This window comes from Sardina pilchardus, chromosome 14 (assembly GCF_963854185.1).
Source record: "Sardina pilchardus chromosome 14, fSarPil1.1, whole genome shotgun sequence".
NCBI classification, from domain to species: Eukaryota; Metazoa; Chordata; class Actinopteri; order Clupeiformes; family Clupeidae; genus Sardina; species Sardina pilchardus.
In genome coordinates, this window is record NC_085007.1 from 25,952,299 (window position 1) to 25,970,323 (window position 18,025).

Genomic DNA, 18,025 nt, shown 5'->3' on the forward strand with positions numbered 1-18,025 from the left:
GATTACATGACAAAAACTACAGTAATTAGTAACTGCAGTGCACACAAGGGCTCGGGCTGAATAGACTGAATCATGTCTCAAAGCTGAACTGCACTGGGATGGTGCGCTGGGCTGCGCTGCTCTGCGCTACGCTACGTTACGTTACGCTACCCTGTGCTGCTCTGCTCTGCGTTACGCTACCCTGTGCTGCAGTTATATTCCTGCCCTCTGAGTGGGCGGACAGAGGGAACGCGTAACTTTCACAACGCCTCACTGAGATGCGACGGAGAGAGGAGTACAAACTGACACACCGCAGTTTTCCCCACTTAATAAGTCCAACTGACAACATCCAGAGAGGCGAGACCACGCCCGTACACAAACACACACACACACACACAATAACAACAACAACAACAAGTAGACGACACACAAATACAGAGGCAGCATTAAGGCTTAAAAGGAGAAGGCCAGTAAACACATGCCTGTGTGTTGCAGAGTTGTTCTTACCACAAACAAAGAAAGGGGATGTGGTGTGTGGGGAGTTGTGGTTTTCTGACTTCCAATTTAGTACGCTGTGACAATGCATCAGAGCTAGTGTGTTCGTTTGTGTTTCTATTTGTTTGTGTGCGTGTGTTCGTTTGGTACAGTATAGGAGTGTCTACAAATGTCTTACCTTTAATGGTCATACTTTCATATATTTGACCGTTTCCAATTCCTTAGCGCTACGAGAAAATGTGTGCTGCAAACAAAGGCTGCACAGTGTGGTCGCTGCCTCTGGTGAATGCTGAGGTACATCCAACATTTAGTAGGCTGAAATTGGATATCTGTGAAGTGGTGTGTGTGTGTTCAAGCAAACAAGGATACAAGGATGCAAGGATGTTTATTTGTCACATGCATAGGATTACTACTCTGAAGAATGTCAGTTGTCAAGAAATTGTCAGTTCCTTCACCTATTGTGCATATGGGGGGGCTAGTAGGGGGCAGGATAAGTGCAAAGAGCATTACAGTGCATGGGGGGTGCACATACAGTATAAACGTGTAGGAACTGAATGATTCACAGACGGTTCCTCCATTATTTGGTCCTGCAATCATTATGGAGCAATTCAGTGAGTTTATTATTATATTCTCTGAGCATTTAAGCTTCTTATATAAATATATATATAATTATATAAATATATATATGAAAACAAACAAAAACATGGCGATTTTATAAAATGTAGCAATTGCAGACGAGTAAACGTCTGGATGTGTCAGCTTTGATGCCACAAGCATATGTCATAAGCATCTACTTGTAAATGTCGTATCTGTTTCTGGAGTGTGTAAAAAAAAAACACCTATCCATGCATGCATGATCTGTGTGTGTGTGTGTGTGCTTGTGTTTGTGTGCATGACGAGGCCGCAGCCAAACGAGTGATGTGCCAGAAATAGGTAACACTGCGCAGTGAGCATGTCAGAGGAGCTACCTGTCGGCTGCAGCCTCAGCACTTCAGCAGGGCCAAGACACCCCGCTAAAAATAAAGAGGGGAGGGGGAGAGGAGAGCCACAGAGAGAGAGAGAGAGAGAGAGAGAGAGAGAGAGAGAGAGAGAGAGAGAGAGAGAGAGAGAGAGCAAATGTGTTTCCTTCTCTTCTTCGGCCTCCCACTCATCGTCTATCTACCACACAGACTGGTGCTATCAGGACAAGCTCTTTGTCACACTTCTGACTATCTCTCTGCCATCACAGCTGGCACCCTGCAGTCACACAAGCACGCACACACACAAGCACACAAGTACACACACACACACACACTTTCTCCCCCTCCTCTCTCTTTTTCTTTTAGAATCAGGCTCATTTCAAAGCAAGCATGCATCAACATGCATAGGATGGGAGACAGAGACCACCATATCAATGAGAACTGAAGTAACTAGCAGCTGTATAGGAAAATCTGGCTTAGAGGTTTGCACCTCCTTAGTGGTTCATCCACACTCTATTTTAACTAGTAGCTGTTACCATGTTTTGTCGTTCACAAGTATCACTTCTTCACGCAAGAAAGTGGTTTGGGTCCTTCAAACATTCCTCCAAATTATTAACATGCATGAATTGCTGAATAGGAGCGCAAAGGAAAAAACCTGACAAAAGACAGAATCATCATAATCATATTTCAATGATCATATTGATATGATATTGGTCTACTGCGCCAAGCCTGGCTCTATGCACCCCAACCTGGAGGTAGACAACTTCTTTACAATGTGAACAAAATAATTAGCCCACTTTGCTTTTCGACGACAGCTATGTAGTTCTCTTCTCAGCAACTTGCCCCCAGGGTGGAAGATAATGTTTCTAATTCGACCATACTTTTCGATGCAAACGCGCAGCAGTAAATACGTGTCGTATGTTACCTAATAATGTCAAGCCGTAGGGTACCAAAAGGTTACTTCTCAAGTTTTTTTTACCCAACTCTGAGGAATCATAGCGAATAAGAGGCGTTAGTTAACAAGAAAAAAGGGGATAGGGTAGTAACAGCGCAACCAACGCCCTAGTTCGACACGGCTTGCGATAATCATTTATCTTTGAGGCATAAGCCCTGGGCGATAGAGTTAGGTCAATGACATGCCCACGTCTTTCAACTTGTGGACACCCTAGGCAGCTGACTATATGGGATATACAGCCTACCAAATATACACATCAAGAGAGATGCGGTCGATAGCATTAAAACAGATTGGGGGTTGATTGTGATTTAACAGTAGCCTAAACTGGATTTTTAAGAACCAAGAGCACTCTATATTTCCACCCATTGAAACACCTGAGCACAGCACGCATTGGGCGAGGCATTTCATTCGCCATGAGCTTCACAAACTAGCCTACTCTGCAGCACAGATGTTACATTTGTAACAACAACAGATGTTACATTTGTTACTTTTAGTTAATAATACAATTCGCAGCGCACAATGTAGTCCAGGCATTGCACGTCCACAGAACCCCAATCTGGTTGTAAACTACAACATTAGAGAAGTAACTTTTGACAATGTATTGTTGCATGGTTTGTGTTAGATAGCGAGATTGAAACACATTATCGGTTTAGACATTGAGAACTAACATTGACATCAGACAACTACGTTAGTTGGATAAATATTTCACTTTTATAATAAAACACAGAATAGGGAAGTCTGGCGGTAATTAAAGTACCAATACATTTAACTTGGCAGCAAATAAAACAAAAGCCCAACCTACCTAACTACACATAACGTTAGCTCAAAACAGCTGAAAGGTGGTCAGTTAAATGGCACTACTCTAACCCCTACGAATAACTAGCTAGCATAACTTCAGGTTGCAGAGGTTAGCAACACTTAGACATTATCAAAGAAACTAGAGCGAACGGTCCAAAAAACTCGTGATATTCACGCCAGTGCAACTCAGTCATTCGAATGTTTTTTCATCTGCTAAAATCTTGACCACAGGCCTCAGTACGAACTATTCCCACGCTCGCTAACGTTGGGCTATTGCTTCATGCCACGGGATAGCTGGATATCGCTATTCAAGCTCCGCGCTGACGCTGGTAAACGTTTCACTCACCTTATTTAATTAGCTCGCTGGCTAGCCATGCAGGCTAGCTCGCTAGCCATCTATCCAGCTAGACTGATGAAAAAGATCACAGACCTGTAAAGAAAATGAACGCTCAGTTGTTCCGCTCACTCACCTAAATCATCCATCTTTTATGATTCAGTTCGGCGCAGGGAACCGGGCCGGTGTTTCCTTAGATGTGTTGTTTCTGGTACACCCAGGTTCTGCTGACCAAATCCCTGTGATCTTCACTGTATGCAGCACAGAAGTTTTCAAGTCACAGGAGCGCGCAGCGCAGGAGCCGTGTCGGGAACACGCAGCTCGCCACCGCTCAGGTTGTGTGGCTCTGGAGTGCTCTGGGTTGAGTTGTTCGCTCAATCTTGGCAAAATACTGACATCTAGTGGTAGACTAAACTTGTGGTCGTTGTAATTTATGTACTCATTTACAACGTGGGCCTATACTTCTGAGAGCATTTTAAATGCATACACTGAATTATGTAAGGCGTGGGGTATACAGTGTATTGCATATTGAACATGGCTGCCTATAGACCTATGAGACCTCAGAATGGTTGAGCATATTTGGTTGCAGGCTCTTAAAATAGTCACTCACTACCAGGCAATCTTGAGGGAGGCCTCTTAGCAATTTATGAGGTTGTAATGTAATGACTAAGTGGAGGATTAGATTAGGGTAGACTTTTTTGTTTCACAAATTATCATCATGTGAAACCATTTTCAATTCTAATTAATGTAACTATCAAAACAAGACAAAGATAAGTCAGTTTTGTTTAGTTTAGGCCCACTCTCCCAGTTCCAAATTAATGCATACGACTTGGACGACCTCAGTCATGTGACAGGTGGGAAACTGGTTGGTGCTCAACAGTACAGTTTGTCAATTTCATTTTCCTGTTGTTGTTATTGTTGTTGTTGTTGTTGATGATGTTGTTGTTGTTGTTATTGTTATTGGTTTTTTTACATGCAAATTCCCCATCCACACTTGCCCTCAATGAAGTTGTCAATACCCCAGTTTGTTTTAGTTTAATGATGCAAACTGTTGAGGGTAGTGTAACACATTCTCATGTAATGCTGCACCACTGCAACATAATCAGAGCGCTTAATGATGACATGACTCTTCGATTAATTACCCTACACCTTTGTAACAAACACAAGGCTATGGAATTGCACAACCCTGAATTTCTGAATGTTCAACTTGGTCTCTAGGCAAAAGTTTGTAAATAGCGCAGCTTATGCTAAAATAAAAAAAGGTCTTTAACAGTGACAGGTCTAAGAGTAATGTAACATAATCTATTATTAATTTTTAGTTGTGACCTTCGGTAACTTAATATCCCTCACTTGCGTTTTCACACCAGTCAACAGGTCGCAGTGTATCATATTCTTTATGGATCCAGGTCATATATTGACGCACTTTATTTTACGATGTCTAGGTGCCCCTGGGTATTTTAAACGGTATCGCGTCTCCAGAAAACACTTTAAATTTTCCAATTTCACGAGTTGTATGGCTTAGTTCTGGGTGAGTGCCTCTGGCTGCATGCATATTTGACTGTGAGGGCTTGCAGGCCTAAGAGACACTGTTAAGAGCCAGACAGACCACAAAGAGGATCCCAGAAAAAAGGTCAAACTTGTCCACAGTAACTGTTAAATTCTTTGCCTGTCTGTGAAATTTTAAAGCATGTAACCACACTGACACACACACACACACACACACACACACACACACACACACACACACACACACACACACACACACACACACACACACACACACACACACACACACAGACACAGACACAGACACAGACACACACACACACACACACACACATACACACACACACACACACACACACACACACACACACACGGTCACTTGTTGACAGAAAAACACAAGACTCAGAGAGCCGGTCTTTGCCTACAGCCCACACAAATAGATCAGAGTCTGTGTTGAGGAGTGAGGTTGAGCGAGTCAGGAATTCCTCCGAGGCCTTTGCGCAGTCATTAGACAGCCAGGCTCCTGAGATATCCCATGTTGCCACAGCTGTAAACAGCCTCTTAACAGGGCGCTAAAGGCCCCCCCGATGTCAGGAGAACCGAGATACAGAAGCCATTACATGTGTCATCATATTACAGAGGCCCCTCTGCATTTGTTTATCTCTCTCTCTCTCTCCCTCTCATTCTCTCTCTTTCTTTCACAATCTGTCTTTTCTCCATGTGTCTCTGTTTTTCTGTCCCTATCCATTTTTATATGTGTACCCAGTTATTTTTGCAGGTGAGGGCAGTTTTAGCAAGTATGACAAATATTCCTGTCTGACCTGTCAATCTTTATACTGTATGTTCAATCTTTAGAAATACTATTGGTTGAAGATACCATTGAAAATACTCATGTCATTGTCTTATTACTATTAAACCTTAGTTAATATTCTGTTCTGTTTAAACATGGATGTGCATGGCACACCTTCTCAATGAGTTCCACCACTACCACCACCAGAGTTTGAGAAGCACAATAATTTATTTGTCTGAACAGTTGCTGGGTGGCACTGGCACAGTGGCAGTGGGCACAGATGTGTGAGGAGTGGGCAGAGGGCGGGCGTGTGAGAGGTGGCTGTTGGCGGACGAGACGAGGCGTTCAGGCGTGGCAGGTGGTGCAGGGAGAGAGCGAGAGGGTTTGCTTTTTTAAGCGGAGGCATGGAACGCCCCCTTCTGGTGCCACTGCATGTCGCGCACGCGGCGCACCGATTGGATCTGGGGGGCCTGGGCTCCAAACTCGGAGTGGTCCTTGTACTCGCCCTTCTCGAAGAGGTACTGGTAGCCACGGTAACCTGGGTACTGATAACCCACCCATCTGCATGGCAGGGAGAAGGAATGGCAGGTCAGGAAAAGAAATAGTGGTTATTCCTGGCATCTAGACAGTCTAGACTTTTACATCTATATATTTCCTATATATAGATCCTCTGGAGTGACATAAGCTGTCTGCTGGAATCAGATTCCTTATATGTGTGTGCATACTTGGCCATTAAAAGCTGATTCTGCTCCTGATGAGATCCAGATTTCGCCTCTCAGGTCAAGAGAAATCAATCTAATGCTTTCTGAGTAAGTCAGCATGACAGTGTGTTCAGTGGAGACTCACATGCCACTGTGGACGCGCACTGATGACACCTTCTCCTGGTAGCCGTATGCGTGGAAACTGGGGACGTCATCATCAACAATTTCAATCTTCTTGCCGGCGTAGCCAGGACCTTCATACAGGACGATCTTATGGTCCTGGCTGTCCTGTGACTCACAACAAACACATACGGAGCGTGAAGTGTCAACAAACATGAAACATAAAAAAGTCTCACAGCAAATATAAAAAAAGCCACGCGCAGACAGCTGAGCAAACTCATTCGCTGGGAGGAGTCCAGACAGCGGCACGCATACATAAACAGACAGGCAAGCAGATGGTCAGGCAGGCAGACCGTGGAGAGATAGAGGGAGGGAGAAAGAAATAGTGAGATAGAAGAAGTCTCGGAGGAAAAAAGAAAAAGAGGAAAAGAAAACATGGGCGAGATGAATGTGGTCGTACAGAGAGAAACAGTGTGTGTGTGTATGTGTGTGTGTCCATGAGAGAGAGAGAGAACAAGACGAGGGAGAGAGAAAAGGATAGATAGTCGGATAAGGAAGGGAAGGGAGTGTAAGGGCAAGAGAGAGAGAGAGAGACGGACAGATGGACATACAGCCATGCAGCGGGCCTCTCTCACCACTTTGATGGGGCGGAAGGAGAAGAGGTTGTCGCTGCGTCTGCTGTTGGTCCAGCAGTCCCAGCGAGGGTACTCCCCCTTCTCAAAGATGTACTGCTCCCCTTTGCAGCCTGCCTGCTCATAGCCCACCCATCTGTGGAGAAGAGGGGAGGGGGGCAGGTTGTTTGGGTAGCAGGGTGGAGGGAATGGAGGATGGGGGTCGGGATTGGGTGTGGTGGGTTCAATGGTTTGGACTTAATGAATCGAAAATGAATGTGGCAGCCTCTTAATTATTAAAGACATACACAGGCAGGGGGTGGTAGGAACATACAAAGAGTGTAAGTAATATTTTACACTTAAACCAGCTTTCTAACCCCCAAACCCTAACCCTCTAATAGTTATGGACAAGACATTGTGTTTTAGTCTAAAACTAGCAAGCTAATTAGCTTACCACTAACAGACTTGCCTTGTGAATGTTCCATTTGCAATAGAACTGGTGGCACTAACAGTAGTTGCCTAGCTTGGCAACTTATCTATTTTGAAAGGCAATTTCTGGGGATCTGATCCAGAGCATACAACTACACTGTAAATAGCCTGGACATATGACTGCTTGTCCACTCACGGGCCACAGTAGACCAGGATGGAGCCTACTCTTTCCACTCCTGCCTCTTGCAGGTTGGGGCACGGCCCAGTCAGCTCATGGCAACGGCCCTGGAAGTTCTCTTGCTCAAAGATGGTCAACTGGGAGACACATCAGCGACAGGGAGGGAATGGAAAGAAACAAGAACATGAAAATGACAGCACACATGAGAAACGTTAGAGACAGAAAGAAGGAATGAGATAGAGAGAGACAGAAAGAGAGAAGAGAGAGGGCCAGGACCAAGAGCAGGAAGATCAAGTATCAGTGGCCAAGAGGGTCATCTGGACCATATTTACTCTCTCTATGCTATAGGATAAAAAGGATGCATGTCAGAATAATTGCATTTGGACCTTAAAGGCACAATAGGAACATTTTGTGGTCAAAAATAGACCAATTGTAAACGAAGCCATAAGGACACCTGAACTGAAAAGTGAAGATACATAGATGGAATTGTGGTAAACATCTCTTCAGAAATCTATTCAAATTATTGGTGGCTCTGAAAATATGCAATGTCCTGACAACCAAAAACTACAGGTTACATCTTTAGGAGTGTGTCTGTGCCGAAATATACGTATGTGTCCGTGCCAAAATATACAGTATGTGTCGTTTATGTTTGTATATTTATGGATGTGCAAAAATGTAGAACATTGGTAAGTGCACCTTGAATGCAGAAGGGCCTGGCTGTTGCTGCTTAGCTGCAGGGGTTGGGTGGTCAGTAGCCATGATGAACCGGGATGGAATGCGATGAAAAGGAAATGTCTGAATGAAAAAAAAAACAGAAACAAAAAAAACAAAAAAACAGAGTGGGCAGCACTCACTGAGAGAAATGCAGTTCACAGAAAAGAGTCGCTTCCCAGCTAGCTCCGCCAAAGCCACCATCTGTTCCCCATGATAAAAGTTCCCAGGGAATACCTTGGCTGGTCCCAGTGCAAAACATTCCTTACATTTCATAGCCAATGGAAACTGTTTTAACTGTTTAATCGAAACGGCAATAGAAATTCAAATGCAGCAATGAAAAGAAAAGGAAAAACTGCCGGTTTAATCATTACTAATGGCAGACCTGACTTTAATCGTTACTTATGTAATGGCAAACCTGGCTTTAATCGTTACCTATGTAATGGCAGACCTGACTTTAATCACTACGGGTGGATAGCAATAAGGGTAATAACAGGGACAAATCGTATCACACAACAGAGGCCACCATGCAGAAAGTGACAGAAAGTGTCACAAAATGACAGAAGAACAAACAAACAAACAAACAAACACATAAACAATCAAAGAAGCAAAATAAAACAAAACAACAAACAAACAAACAAACAAACAAACAAATCGCCGAGGCGAAATGTGCACCCTTACCAGACCCTGCCTGTGCCAGTGGTTTGAAGTGGCACTGTGGGGTGCAATATATACGGGCAGCACAGGGGTGGATGTGGTGCCAGTGCTGCTCTCTCTGTGCCCAGAGTGCTGTGTTGATAAGCCATGGATAGGCTGTTTGGCAGGGGCTGGGGGGTCACAGCTTTCTCTACGGTCCTCACTCCTCCACCCCACCCCACCCCGAAACCCCTACAACCACCACTCTACTCCACACCACTCCACACCACACCACAGCACCCCCCCATCCAACCCTGCCCCCTCCTCCCGCTTTCTTTCTCTCTCTTTCTCTTTCTCTCCCTCTCTCTCTATCTCTGTGCGCCAACCCTGGCCAGCCAGAGGTATTTCATTAGTTGTCAGTTTTTTAGGCTGCCACGCTTTGTTCTGCTTTCACATGACTCAGCTCCGCCCGTGCCAAGAGAACGCCGCTCACAAAGAGTGAGGAAAGAGAGGAGAGAGCGAGGGAGAAAAATGTGTGTGTGAGAGAGAGAGAGAGAGAGAGAGAGAGAGAGAGAGAGAGAGAGAGGGGGGGGGGGATGAGGAGGAGGAGGGGGGGGGGGTAAAGGGAGATGATAGTCATGATGATGAGGATGATGATGATTATGGCGATGAGGATGATGGAAAAAGATCAACTCAACAGGTGAGCAATTATGGTTGGATGAATGGACATAGAGAGAGAGAGAGAGAGAATAGAGGGAGAACAAGAGAGAGAGAGAGAGAGAGAGAAAGAGAGGTATTACAGAGTTAGAAATGTAAGGTATTTGATAGGAGTGAGGAGGAAGAGTGAGAGAGGTAAAAGCAGATGCTCAGGATGTCATAATGATGATGATCATGACCAGGAGGAGGAGGAGGAGGATAGAAGAATGTAAGATTGAATGAAGCAAAGAGCGAGAAATATTTATGCACTGTAAGAAATGGAAACTGCTCTGGAGAAGTCAAAAGGCAGAGGATATTCATGTCTTTCTAAATCATGAATGAAGTGCCTGACAGAGGTGAGGAGAAAAGATGGGAAGAGCAGAAGCCACTATAGAGGACTGAACAGAGAGAGATCTGAAAGGGAAAAGCACTGTTATATAAAATTAAGCTAAATATGAGCATCATTGGTTGGATTTAGAGTGTGTGATTAAATGAAACATGGATTTCAATTCTCTACGGTGTTCACGTCTCCTCAGGTAAAGTAATATGAGAACACTCTCCTCTCAGCCTAGTAGAATTAGATTCCAGTGATGGCTTGCAACAACAACAAATATCAGGTTACGATTCTGAGATCATAGTTTTATTCTGATTCCTCACACACCACACCACCACCACAGGCTAGAACAGCTAGAATTACATGTTACAAATATATATGAGAAATATCCATCACTTTATAAATATATCGAGAGAGCGTTTTTTAAAAAATTAACTCTAATTCCTTTGCTGTTCAGACTGTTATTGAATGATTGCATCCTGACAGCAAACACATGGGAAATCACAGCAAAGTCACATGCCCTCGCCATGAATCAAGCCACCACATCTGGCCACCACATTCTCTGAGCTGTTGTTCGGTTAAGTCGGTTAGGTCATACACAAAGTGAGCGTGTACATTGCGCAGGGCCCATTTGATCAACCCAGAGCACTCACATAATTAAACGACTCCGGTGGCAAAGTAACCTTCTGGAGACCTCCTGTGGGCCCGTCATAACGTAGACCCTCGGCGTCTCTGAGGAATCACATATCTGCAGGGCTTTGATCAGGGATAATCGCCTGGATGTTTTGATCAAAAGAAACTTGTCATTGAATAATGTCACCCACATGCGACTTTATTACGTAACGTGTTATGTTGCGACTAATGAATTCACTATTTTGGAGCAGAAGTGTTGACTTTGAGTGGACATGTTGTTGGCAAAGATGTTTATCATTCAGTGACCATGTGTTCTCCTGAAGGGCATACTGTTAATGCTAAGACAGTTTTCTTCACACCACAAGTTATGTGTCATCATGTGGCAAGTGTTAGTGGCATTTTAATGATTTACAGGCCTGATCGCAAAACAGTTGCTTTGTCACTACCAGCATTGTCTGGCCACATACTGATATTGACATTTACGGCGTTTTTTGTTTTTATTAGGCCATTGATTGAATTTGACATTGTTGTTTTTATTTGTGCTATTCTCTTTAAATGTAGCCTCACCATGCCATAGTTATTGTTATAATATAATTGATTGAATGACGTTATTGTTTAATTGTGATTTTCCTATATTCATTGACTTTCATTAGGTTATTGCTAGTCTGGTTTTCACCATACTAAGCTCAATTCCCCGGAAGTTCAGGCATGGTTCACCCAACCTAGGTTATTGCTTGAAATTATATTGTTTATTGATAATATTGCTATTCTCCCTATTTTTTTGTAATTGTTCACTGTTAATTGAATAATTTGTATTATTATTATTTATCTATTTGTATGTCGCTTTGGACAAAGGTGTCTGCTATAGCAATAACCATAACCATAACCATGTTTATGTTTGGTTTTTAGCAGATACTTTTATCCAAAGCTAATAACAATGACATAAATAAACATGATATTAAAATGAAAATGATCAGTTTATAGTCATATGGCCCAAATTAAAAAAAAACATTTATAGACTAAATAGAGCAGAATATTAGCAATAACCATACAAATTGTAACTCTGTGAGGAAAATGAATTTGAAAATAAAGAAGAAAGTAAAGTAAGTCTTTATGGCGCTTTTCCTAATTAATTAGAGACAGGGGAGTGGAACTGACCTACCAGGGCCCCAGGGGTGGAGGGCCCGAGGGTTGGAATAAAGTGGGTGGCTTTGGTTTTGGTGGCCTTAATGTGAATGACTAATTAAGTTGCATACAAAAATAGTGGAAGAAATCTCTGTGAGGTCACTCCACAAAAGGCACAAAATGGTTTTGTTCGCCCAATGCAGATTATCCAGTTAAGTGACAGTGAATGATGCAGCGCCAAATTTAGTGACACAGCAACAGTCATGTTTTCCTCCGAGAAAGGTCACAACTGCTCACAACTTTCTAATGGAAAAGAAAGACTTCGCCTCTTGAGTCACAGTGTTGCTGGCTACATTAAAATAATATCCGTGGACCATGCTAAACTGCCTGAATATCCAGCAATATTCACTCATGACATGAACGGCTGCTGACCATTAAAAGAGTGCAAAAGACATTTTCAAATGTATCTTCGTAACGACTGTAATCAGAGGTAAAGACTAAATATCAGCTAAAATTTAGAACAGAGTTTCTCAAACATTTGGTGCCAAGGACCCCTTGTAGAGGAGAACATTTTCTGAGGTCCCCCTCATAACAATTAAGCATATGCTTGTCATTCGTATTCTCTGACATTGTGGCCAGGTTCACTATCCTGTATTTTCTGGCAGGTGTTTATCTTATATTTCTTCATGTTCATCAGCTAGTTGCTGGCAAGCTACATAGCCAAACTATACTTACACATTATACAGTCATTCACAAACTATACTTAAAGCATAAATAAGCCTTATGGGTATGGGACATGTCCATTCAATAATCTGACAGCTTGTGGAAAGAAACTAGCCTATCTCTGAATCGTGTGGTGTAGGTGGTGATGCTCTGGTAGCGCTTGCCAGAGGGAAGCAGAGAGAAGAGGGAATGAGCTGGATGGCTGACATCTTTGATGATGGACGCAGCCCTCCTCTGACAGCGTGTGGAGTAGATCTTATTCATTCAGGTTGGCTTCCAGGCTAGTTATTTGTCATAATCATATGAACGTTAAATGTTTGTGAGTGGGTAGGAGCAATAGACACAATTTGCTTGTTTTATTGCTGCAAAGGGTCATCATCTGGATCGTCACATCTGGATAATCACATCATCATAGATGTGCTTTTCTTATGATAAAGCACAACTTTATCATTCCAAGCAAATCATTTTGTGGATCCCTGGCTATAGGTCGCAGACCCTCAGGGTTCCCTGGACCCCATATTGAGAACCACTGCACTACAAGCAGGGAGGCCAGGACGACAGAGCACTGCAATAGTTCAGTTTGTAAAGACCCACCATGGCCTGATGGTAAGATATCATACAAGATATTGTGTGATACATATTGTGATAGATAAGGTCCGCATAATGCTTAAAGAATTAGCTTCCACTATAAACAATATAAATGGCTACGCCAGATGCAAGAGCGCTGCAGTCATTCCAAAATAAAATAGACTAGTCTTTTAAAGCTATTCTTATGTGAAAACAAAGCATCAGTTGCATGACTGGCATGGCCCGTCTTTCAGAGATCCGCTTCCCAGCTTCCCTTCTTCATCTGCCCAAGTCAACTGCTCTCTGCTCCCTCCTCTGACTCCATCCCCTGATCTCTCCACGGCCCTGTCTGGGCAGCGCTGGTGCTCCTTGCCTGCCTTCCTGTCTTGCTGCCTCAGCTCTTCCTGCCAAGCTTCCTGCCAGACTCCTGGTTAGAAGGCTGAACGTATGGAGCGAAGCCCCCATATAAACATTACTGTGGTTAAGAGGGGCCTTCGTCAGCCTGTCTCCAGAGCCATTAAAGGCCATTAACCTGCGATACACGGGCAATTTCCTCCCCGGGCCTAAACGCCGCTTGATGAATGAGCCACATGCACTGCTATGAGGGAGTCTCAGCCTCATCTGTATGTGGCAATTATAGCAGTTTGCAGGATAAAAATGTGTGCCATTTCTTGGATAAATGTAGGCTATAGATGTGATGATGAATTAATTTAGGTTGAGGTGATTAAAGTGATTAAATGACTCGCTAATTAACCAGGCATTGCGTGTGACATGTAATTGGAACTATAATGTTTTCTGTTTAGGTGATGAATTGTGACTTTGTTCCTGTCATTGGGTGCGCATGTATCTAGACTCTCTCACTCCACCCACTTCTGATCAGTCTAATTTGATATCTGTAGATTAAGTCTGAAGTGTACCTTTGACCAGTCTTAAATGAATCTCTGTTAAACTCTCCTCATTATCACTGTAAGCCTCTCTCTAGGAGTAATCTGAATAATTCTGGATAAACTCACAGCTAAATCCGCAAAAGCAATCACTTGTAACCCAACCAGTGAAAATCAGGAGCAGTCCACACCAGTGTTACTGATCAAACCAAATGCGGGCCAAAGCCTTTATTGTTTATTCCAGTCGAAGACACTCGGGGAAGGCGGTCACTTCCGGGTTCGCCGCTTCTTGGTGGCCCTCTGAGAGGGTTGGAGGCCTGGCGGAGGGTCGGAGGAAGGGGTGGGGGGCGTCCCGAGGCTGGGGGGGCTCGCTGCTCTCCTTCAGCTGGTGCCGGCCGCGGCGGGAGGGGCGGGGGGAGGAGGAGCGGGGGCCGGGGTGGGTTCCGGGGCGGTGAAGCAGCCGCGCTTGTGCCACTGCATGTCCCGGACGCGCCGGACGGACTGAAGCTGAGGCACGGCCGCCCCCCAGTCGTTCCAGTGCTTGTAGTCGCCGTGCTCGAACACGTACTGGCGCCCTCTGTAGCCTGGGTACATGTAGCCCACCCACCTAGACAGACATCAGAGGAGAGAGAGACTGTTTAAGCGCCATGTCACATAAATATACTGCGGTCAAAGAATCTCCCTCAGAGGGTCTAGACAGGGAACTGTACTGTACATCCCACATGCTTATTGTTCTATAGTTTTATAATCATACCCTACTTTAGTTCATACAGATGGTGGTGAAACGATCCAAAGGATATTAATCAAGCCATTGTTTAAAACATGACGTGAGCCATTATAGGGGGAACTGGCACAGGCATCTGTGTTACTGAATAACTTGGTGTGGTCTCCTTACGTTCCATTCAGGGCTTTGACGCTGGCCACGCGATCCTGGAAGCCATGGGCCCAGAGGCTGGGTACATCGTCATCCATGATCTCCATCTTCCTTCCAGCAAAGCCTCCGTTCTCAAAGAGGTGGAGCTTGTGATCCGCACTATCCTGTAACACACAGGGTAGAGTAGATCGCCTTAATTCTGGGGTCCTTGATTCTGTGCATGGGTAAGAAAAAATGATGTGTGGATTTGTGTGTGTGTGTGTGTGTGTGTGTGTGTGTGTGTGTGCGTGAATGTGTCACTAGACTTTTCTTTTTGCATGTGTAGTTTGTTGGCATGTGAAAACGCTGTGTTGGTCATTTTAGCGCCTGAACAAGCACTGTCAGACACACACACACACACACACGGTCAGTTCTAGGCCTGCACTCTTGTTTACGGCCCAAAACCCTCCTGATGTTCTGCGTGAATAACATGGGCCAGCTTCCCAGACTGGCATTAGGCGTTATCCGTGCATAAACCTATCTTTCAATGGCTGCTCTCTGTGGCCTAATCCCCCATTTAGAAAACAGGCCTGACAAATGACGAGCGATGTGTAATTGATTTAGTCAGTGATCCTCGGTCAGTTGGTGATGAGGTCAGTTGGTCGCCAGCGGCCAGCAGTACTGACCACACGGAGGGGCCTCAGGGACAGCAGACAGTAGCTGCTCTGGCTGTTGGTCCAGGAGCTCCAGCGGGGGTATTCGCCCTTCTCCAGAACGTACTGCTCTCCGGCAAAGCCCATACGCTCATACGCCACCCACCTGTGGTAGAGAGTGACCACACACACACACACACACACACACACACACACACACACACACACACACACACACACACACACACACACGCACACACACACAAGCACACACACAGAGTTAGAAAAGATAATCGGAGAAAGGGAGAGAGTGACAGAGATAAACGCAGAGAGAGAAGGATATAGAAAAAACAGAGTGAAAGACAGTGAGAAAGGCAGAAAGAGAGAGAGGACAGAGAAACAGAGAGAGAGAGAAAGAGAGAGAGAGAGAGACATTGACAGAAAGGAGGTAGAGACAATAAAGGTGCTTTTTAAAAAAGGAAAAACTCAGAAGTGAGGTGAGTCTACTCACGGTCCAGATTCTACAATGGCCGAGCCAACTCTCTCCAGCTTCTCGCCAGCATCCTTGCACTCTGCAGAGAACTCTGCCTTCTTCCCTCGGAAATTCTCGAACTCGAACAGCACCACCTAGAGGCCAGGGACAAACAGCCATGTGGAAGTCCATCAAGACAAAGAAAATATGAACTAACTCAGGCAGGAGTAGGAGGAGATGGTGATTTGCCAGTTTGCGTGTCGCTATTGTGAGGCGGTACCTTGTAGGTAGCTCCAGCCCCTCCCTGACTTTTCCCAGCAGCCAGCTGTTCTGGGGCGCCTTGCTGCTCCGACATCCTACCTCGGGAAGAACAATAGCAAAAACGGAACAACACACATTGATCAGTAAACAACAACAACAACACAACGACAAAGCAACACACATGAAACAGTAAACAAAAATGACTACAAAGCGACACACATGAAATGGTGAACAACAACAAAGTGACCTGCAAGCGCAGGACCTGCAAAGGCTGAGGGAAACATAGTCTCAGTAGACATGTCTGAGTAAAACCAGAGGCTTTGAGAGACGCTTGAAAAGCTCTCTGTGAACAGGAGTGAGAGATGCAAAGGAATGCAGCAAAGGAGGTAAAGAACGATAGAAGGGAGAAATTTGGGATGAAGCAAGGAGAGGGAGTGAGAGATCTTGAGGTCTTGAGGTGCAGCTGACAGATAATCTATGAATACACTAGACATTTAGGATAGACATTTGTCCGCCAGTATACTGGAGAGTGCAACCTAAAGAACAACATTACTCTGAAAAACAAAAATATCACCGCAATATCAGAAAATAAAGATCTAAACTGTACCACAGCACTAAGGCCTCAGTGAGGAAATTCTTACAGAGAAAAGAGCAAAAATATCCATCTGTATTCATCTGTTTGCCAACTGTCAGCTATTTCTCTCTGGAATGCTCCTCAAGAAACACCAAGGTCTGAAGCTGTCGAACTCTCTCAACCTTGACCTGTTTTCTTTGACTTGGTTCTTCCTCTCAAAAAGTGGCTTCAAGAACACAAGAACTTGAATTCTTCCCTTGCCCACTGTTGCAAAAACAATTCATCTAAGCACATTCTCTACATGTTCTCACCTGTAGCACTTGCAATAGCAACGTCTGAGTCTATACACACTAGCCTTTCGAAGAAATCTCTGGCTCGACATGGCCGAAAAAGGTATCGACGAGAGCGGACAAGCCAACTAGTGCTTCCTACGCTAAGCAGAAGTAGTTACACAGTGCAGACAGTGCATAAGAAAGCTGTGCGGAGGGAGACCAGGATGGAGGGACATGGAGGAGGAGAAGGGGACGGAGGAAGGGAGCGAGGAAAGGAGGTAAAGGGGGAAGCGAGGGAGGCACAGCCTGGCGGCAGAGGAGGAGTAGAGGATGGAGTCTTTGTCACCGTTACCTGGTTAGCCTGTAACTTCAGTGCGCCGCACGTAACACCACTCTCACTCTCTTTCGCTCTCTCGCCCACTCTCTCTCTCTCTCTCTCACCTCAGTGTGGGTGTGTGTGGGTGTGTGTGTGTTGTTTGGGGGGTGTGTGTGAGCGGGGCGTGTGTGGCGAGCATACACCAGGGGGCCAGGGGGGGTTTTTATGGTTTATTTCTGTCCAGAGCAGCAGAAAAGTGCTGGGTGGGTGAGGCTGTTGATGCAGCAAGTCTGTCGCTTGCATTGTGTCCGTCACACTGACTCTCAATAGCGGCTGGGGTTGGCACGGGCTGCGCCCGCCACCCGGCTGCCCTGCCGCCAGCGCTCCCACAGCGGGCACAGGCAGGGTGCGAGCCAAGAGGATTCAGAGAGATCAGACCCACTCAGCACAAACCTGCACA

The 18,025-nt window shown here is 44.9% G+C and overlaps 3 protein-coding genes across 3 annotated transcripts in view; all 3 read right to left on the reverse strand.

Moving 5' to 3' along the window:
* pxna (paxillin a) overlaps positions 1 to 3,778 on the reverse strand; it is a 44,602-nt gene extending 40,824 nt beyond the window's left edge. The window contains exon 1 of the mRNA XM_062553469.1: positions 3,657 to 3,778. Coding sequence (XP_062409453.1) covers positions 3,657 to 3,669 — 13 coding nt within the window. The 5' untranslated portion in view covers positions 3,670 to 3,778. The remainder of the gene's footprint in view (positions 1 to 3,656) is intronic.
* A 2,247-nt stretch (positions 3,779 to 6,025) lies between these two features.
* LOC134101296 (beta-crystallin B2-like) lies at positions 6,026 to 9,354 on the reverse strand. The gene is made up of 6 exons (XM_062554897.1): positions 9,248 to 9,354; positions 8,552 to 8,650; positions 7,874 to 7,992; positions 7,273 to 7,405; positions 6,663 to 6,805; positions 6,026 to 6,377 (listed from the first exon to the last, which is right to left on the reverse strand). Exons 2-6 carry the CDS (start codon positions 8,612 to 8,614, stop codon positions 6,209 to 6,211), a joined length of 627 nt encoding a protein of 208 aa, XP_062410881.1. The 5' UTR covers positions 8,615 to 8,650; positions 9,248 to 9,354; the 3' UTR covers positions 6,026 to 6,208.
* Positions 9,355 to 14,360: 5,006 nt separating this feature from the next.
* On the reverse strand, positions 14,361 to 17,776 carry crybb3 (crystallin, beta B3). The gene is made up of 6 exons (XM_062554896.1): positions 17,602 to 17,776; positions 16,423 to 16,498; positions 16,182 to 16,297; positions 15,704 to 15,836; positions 15,060 to 15,202; positions 14,361 to 14,771 (listed from the first exon to the last, which is right to left on the reverse strand). The coding sequence occupies exons 2-6, from the start codon at positions 16,495 to 16,497 to the stop codon at positions 14,546 to 14,548; spliced, it is 693 nt and encodes a 230-aa protein (XP_062410880.1). The 5' UTR covers position 16,498; positions 17,602 to 17,776; the 3' UTR covers positions 14,361 to 14,545.
* Between the last annotated feature and the right edge of the window lie 249 nt (positions 17,777 to 18,025).

What these genes read in the sequence shown, in the direction of transcription:
- crybb3 (XM_062554896.1), bottom strand. Translation starts at nt 16,497, where the DNA reads ATGTCGGAGCAGCAAGGCGCCCCAGAACAGCTGGCTGCTGGGAAAAGT. An exon ending in CCCTGAGGCCCCTCCGTGTG is followed by an intron (nt 15,203 to 15,703) that starts GTCAGTACTGCT and finishes TGTGTGTTACAG; the next exon opens with GATAGTGCGGATCACAAGCT. An exon ending in GTCAAAGCCCTGAATGGAAC is followed by an intron (nt 14,772 to 15,059) that starts GTAAGGAGACCA and finishes ATGTCTGTCTAG; the next exon opens with GTGGGTGGGCTACATGTACC.
- LOC134101296 (XM_062554897.1), bottom strand. Translation starts at nt 8,614, where the DNA reads ATGGCTACTGACCACCCAACCCCTGCAGCTAAGCAGCAACAGCCAGGC. An exon ending in ATCCTGGTCTACTGTGGCCC is followed by an intron (nt 7,406 to 7,873) that starts GTGAGTGGACAA and finishes TCTTCTCCACAG; the next exon opens with ATGGGTGGGCTATGAGCAGG. An exon ending in GTGCGCGTCCACAGTGGCAT is followed by an intron (nt 6,378 to 6,662) that starts GTGAGTCTCCAC and finishes CCTGCCATGCAG; the next exon opens with ATGGGTGGGTTATCAGTACC.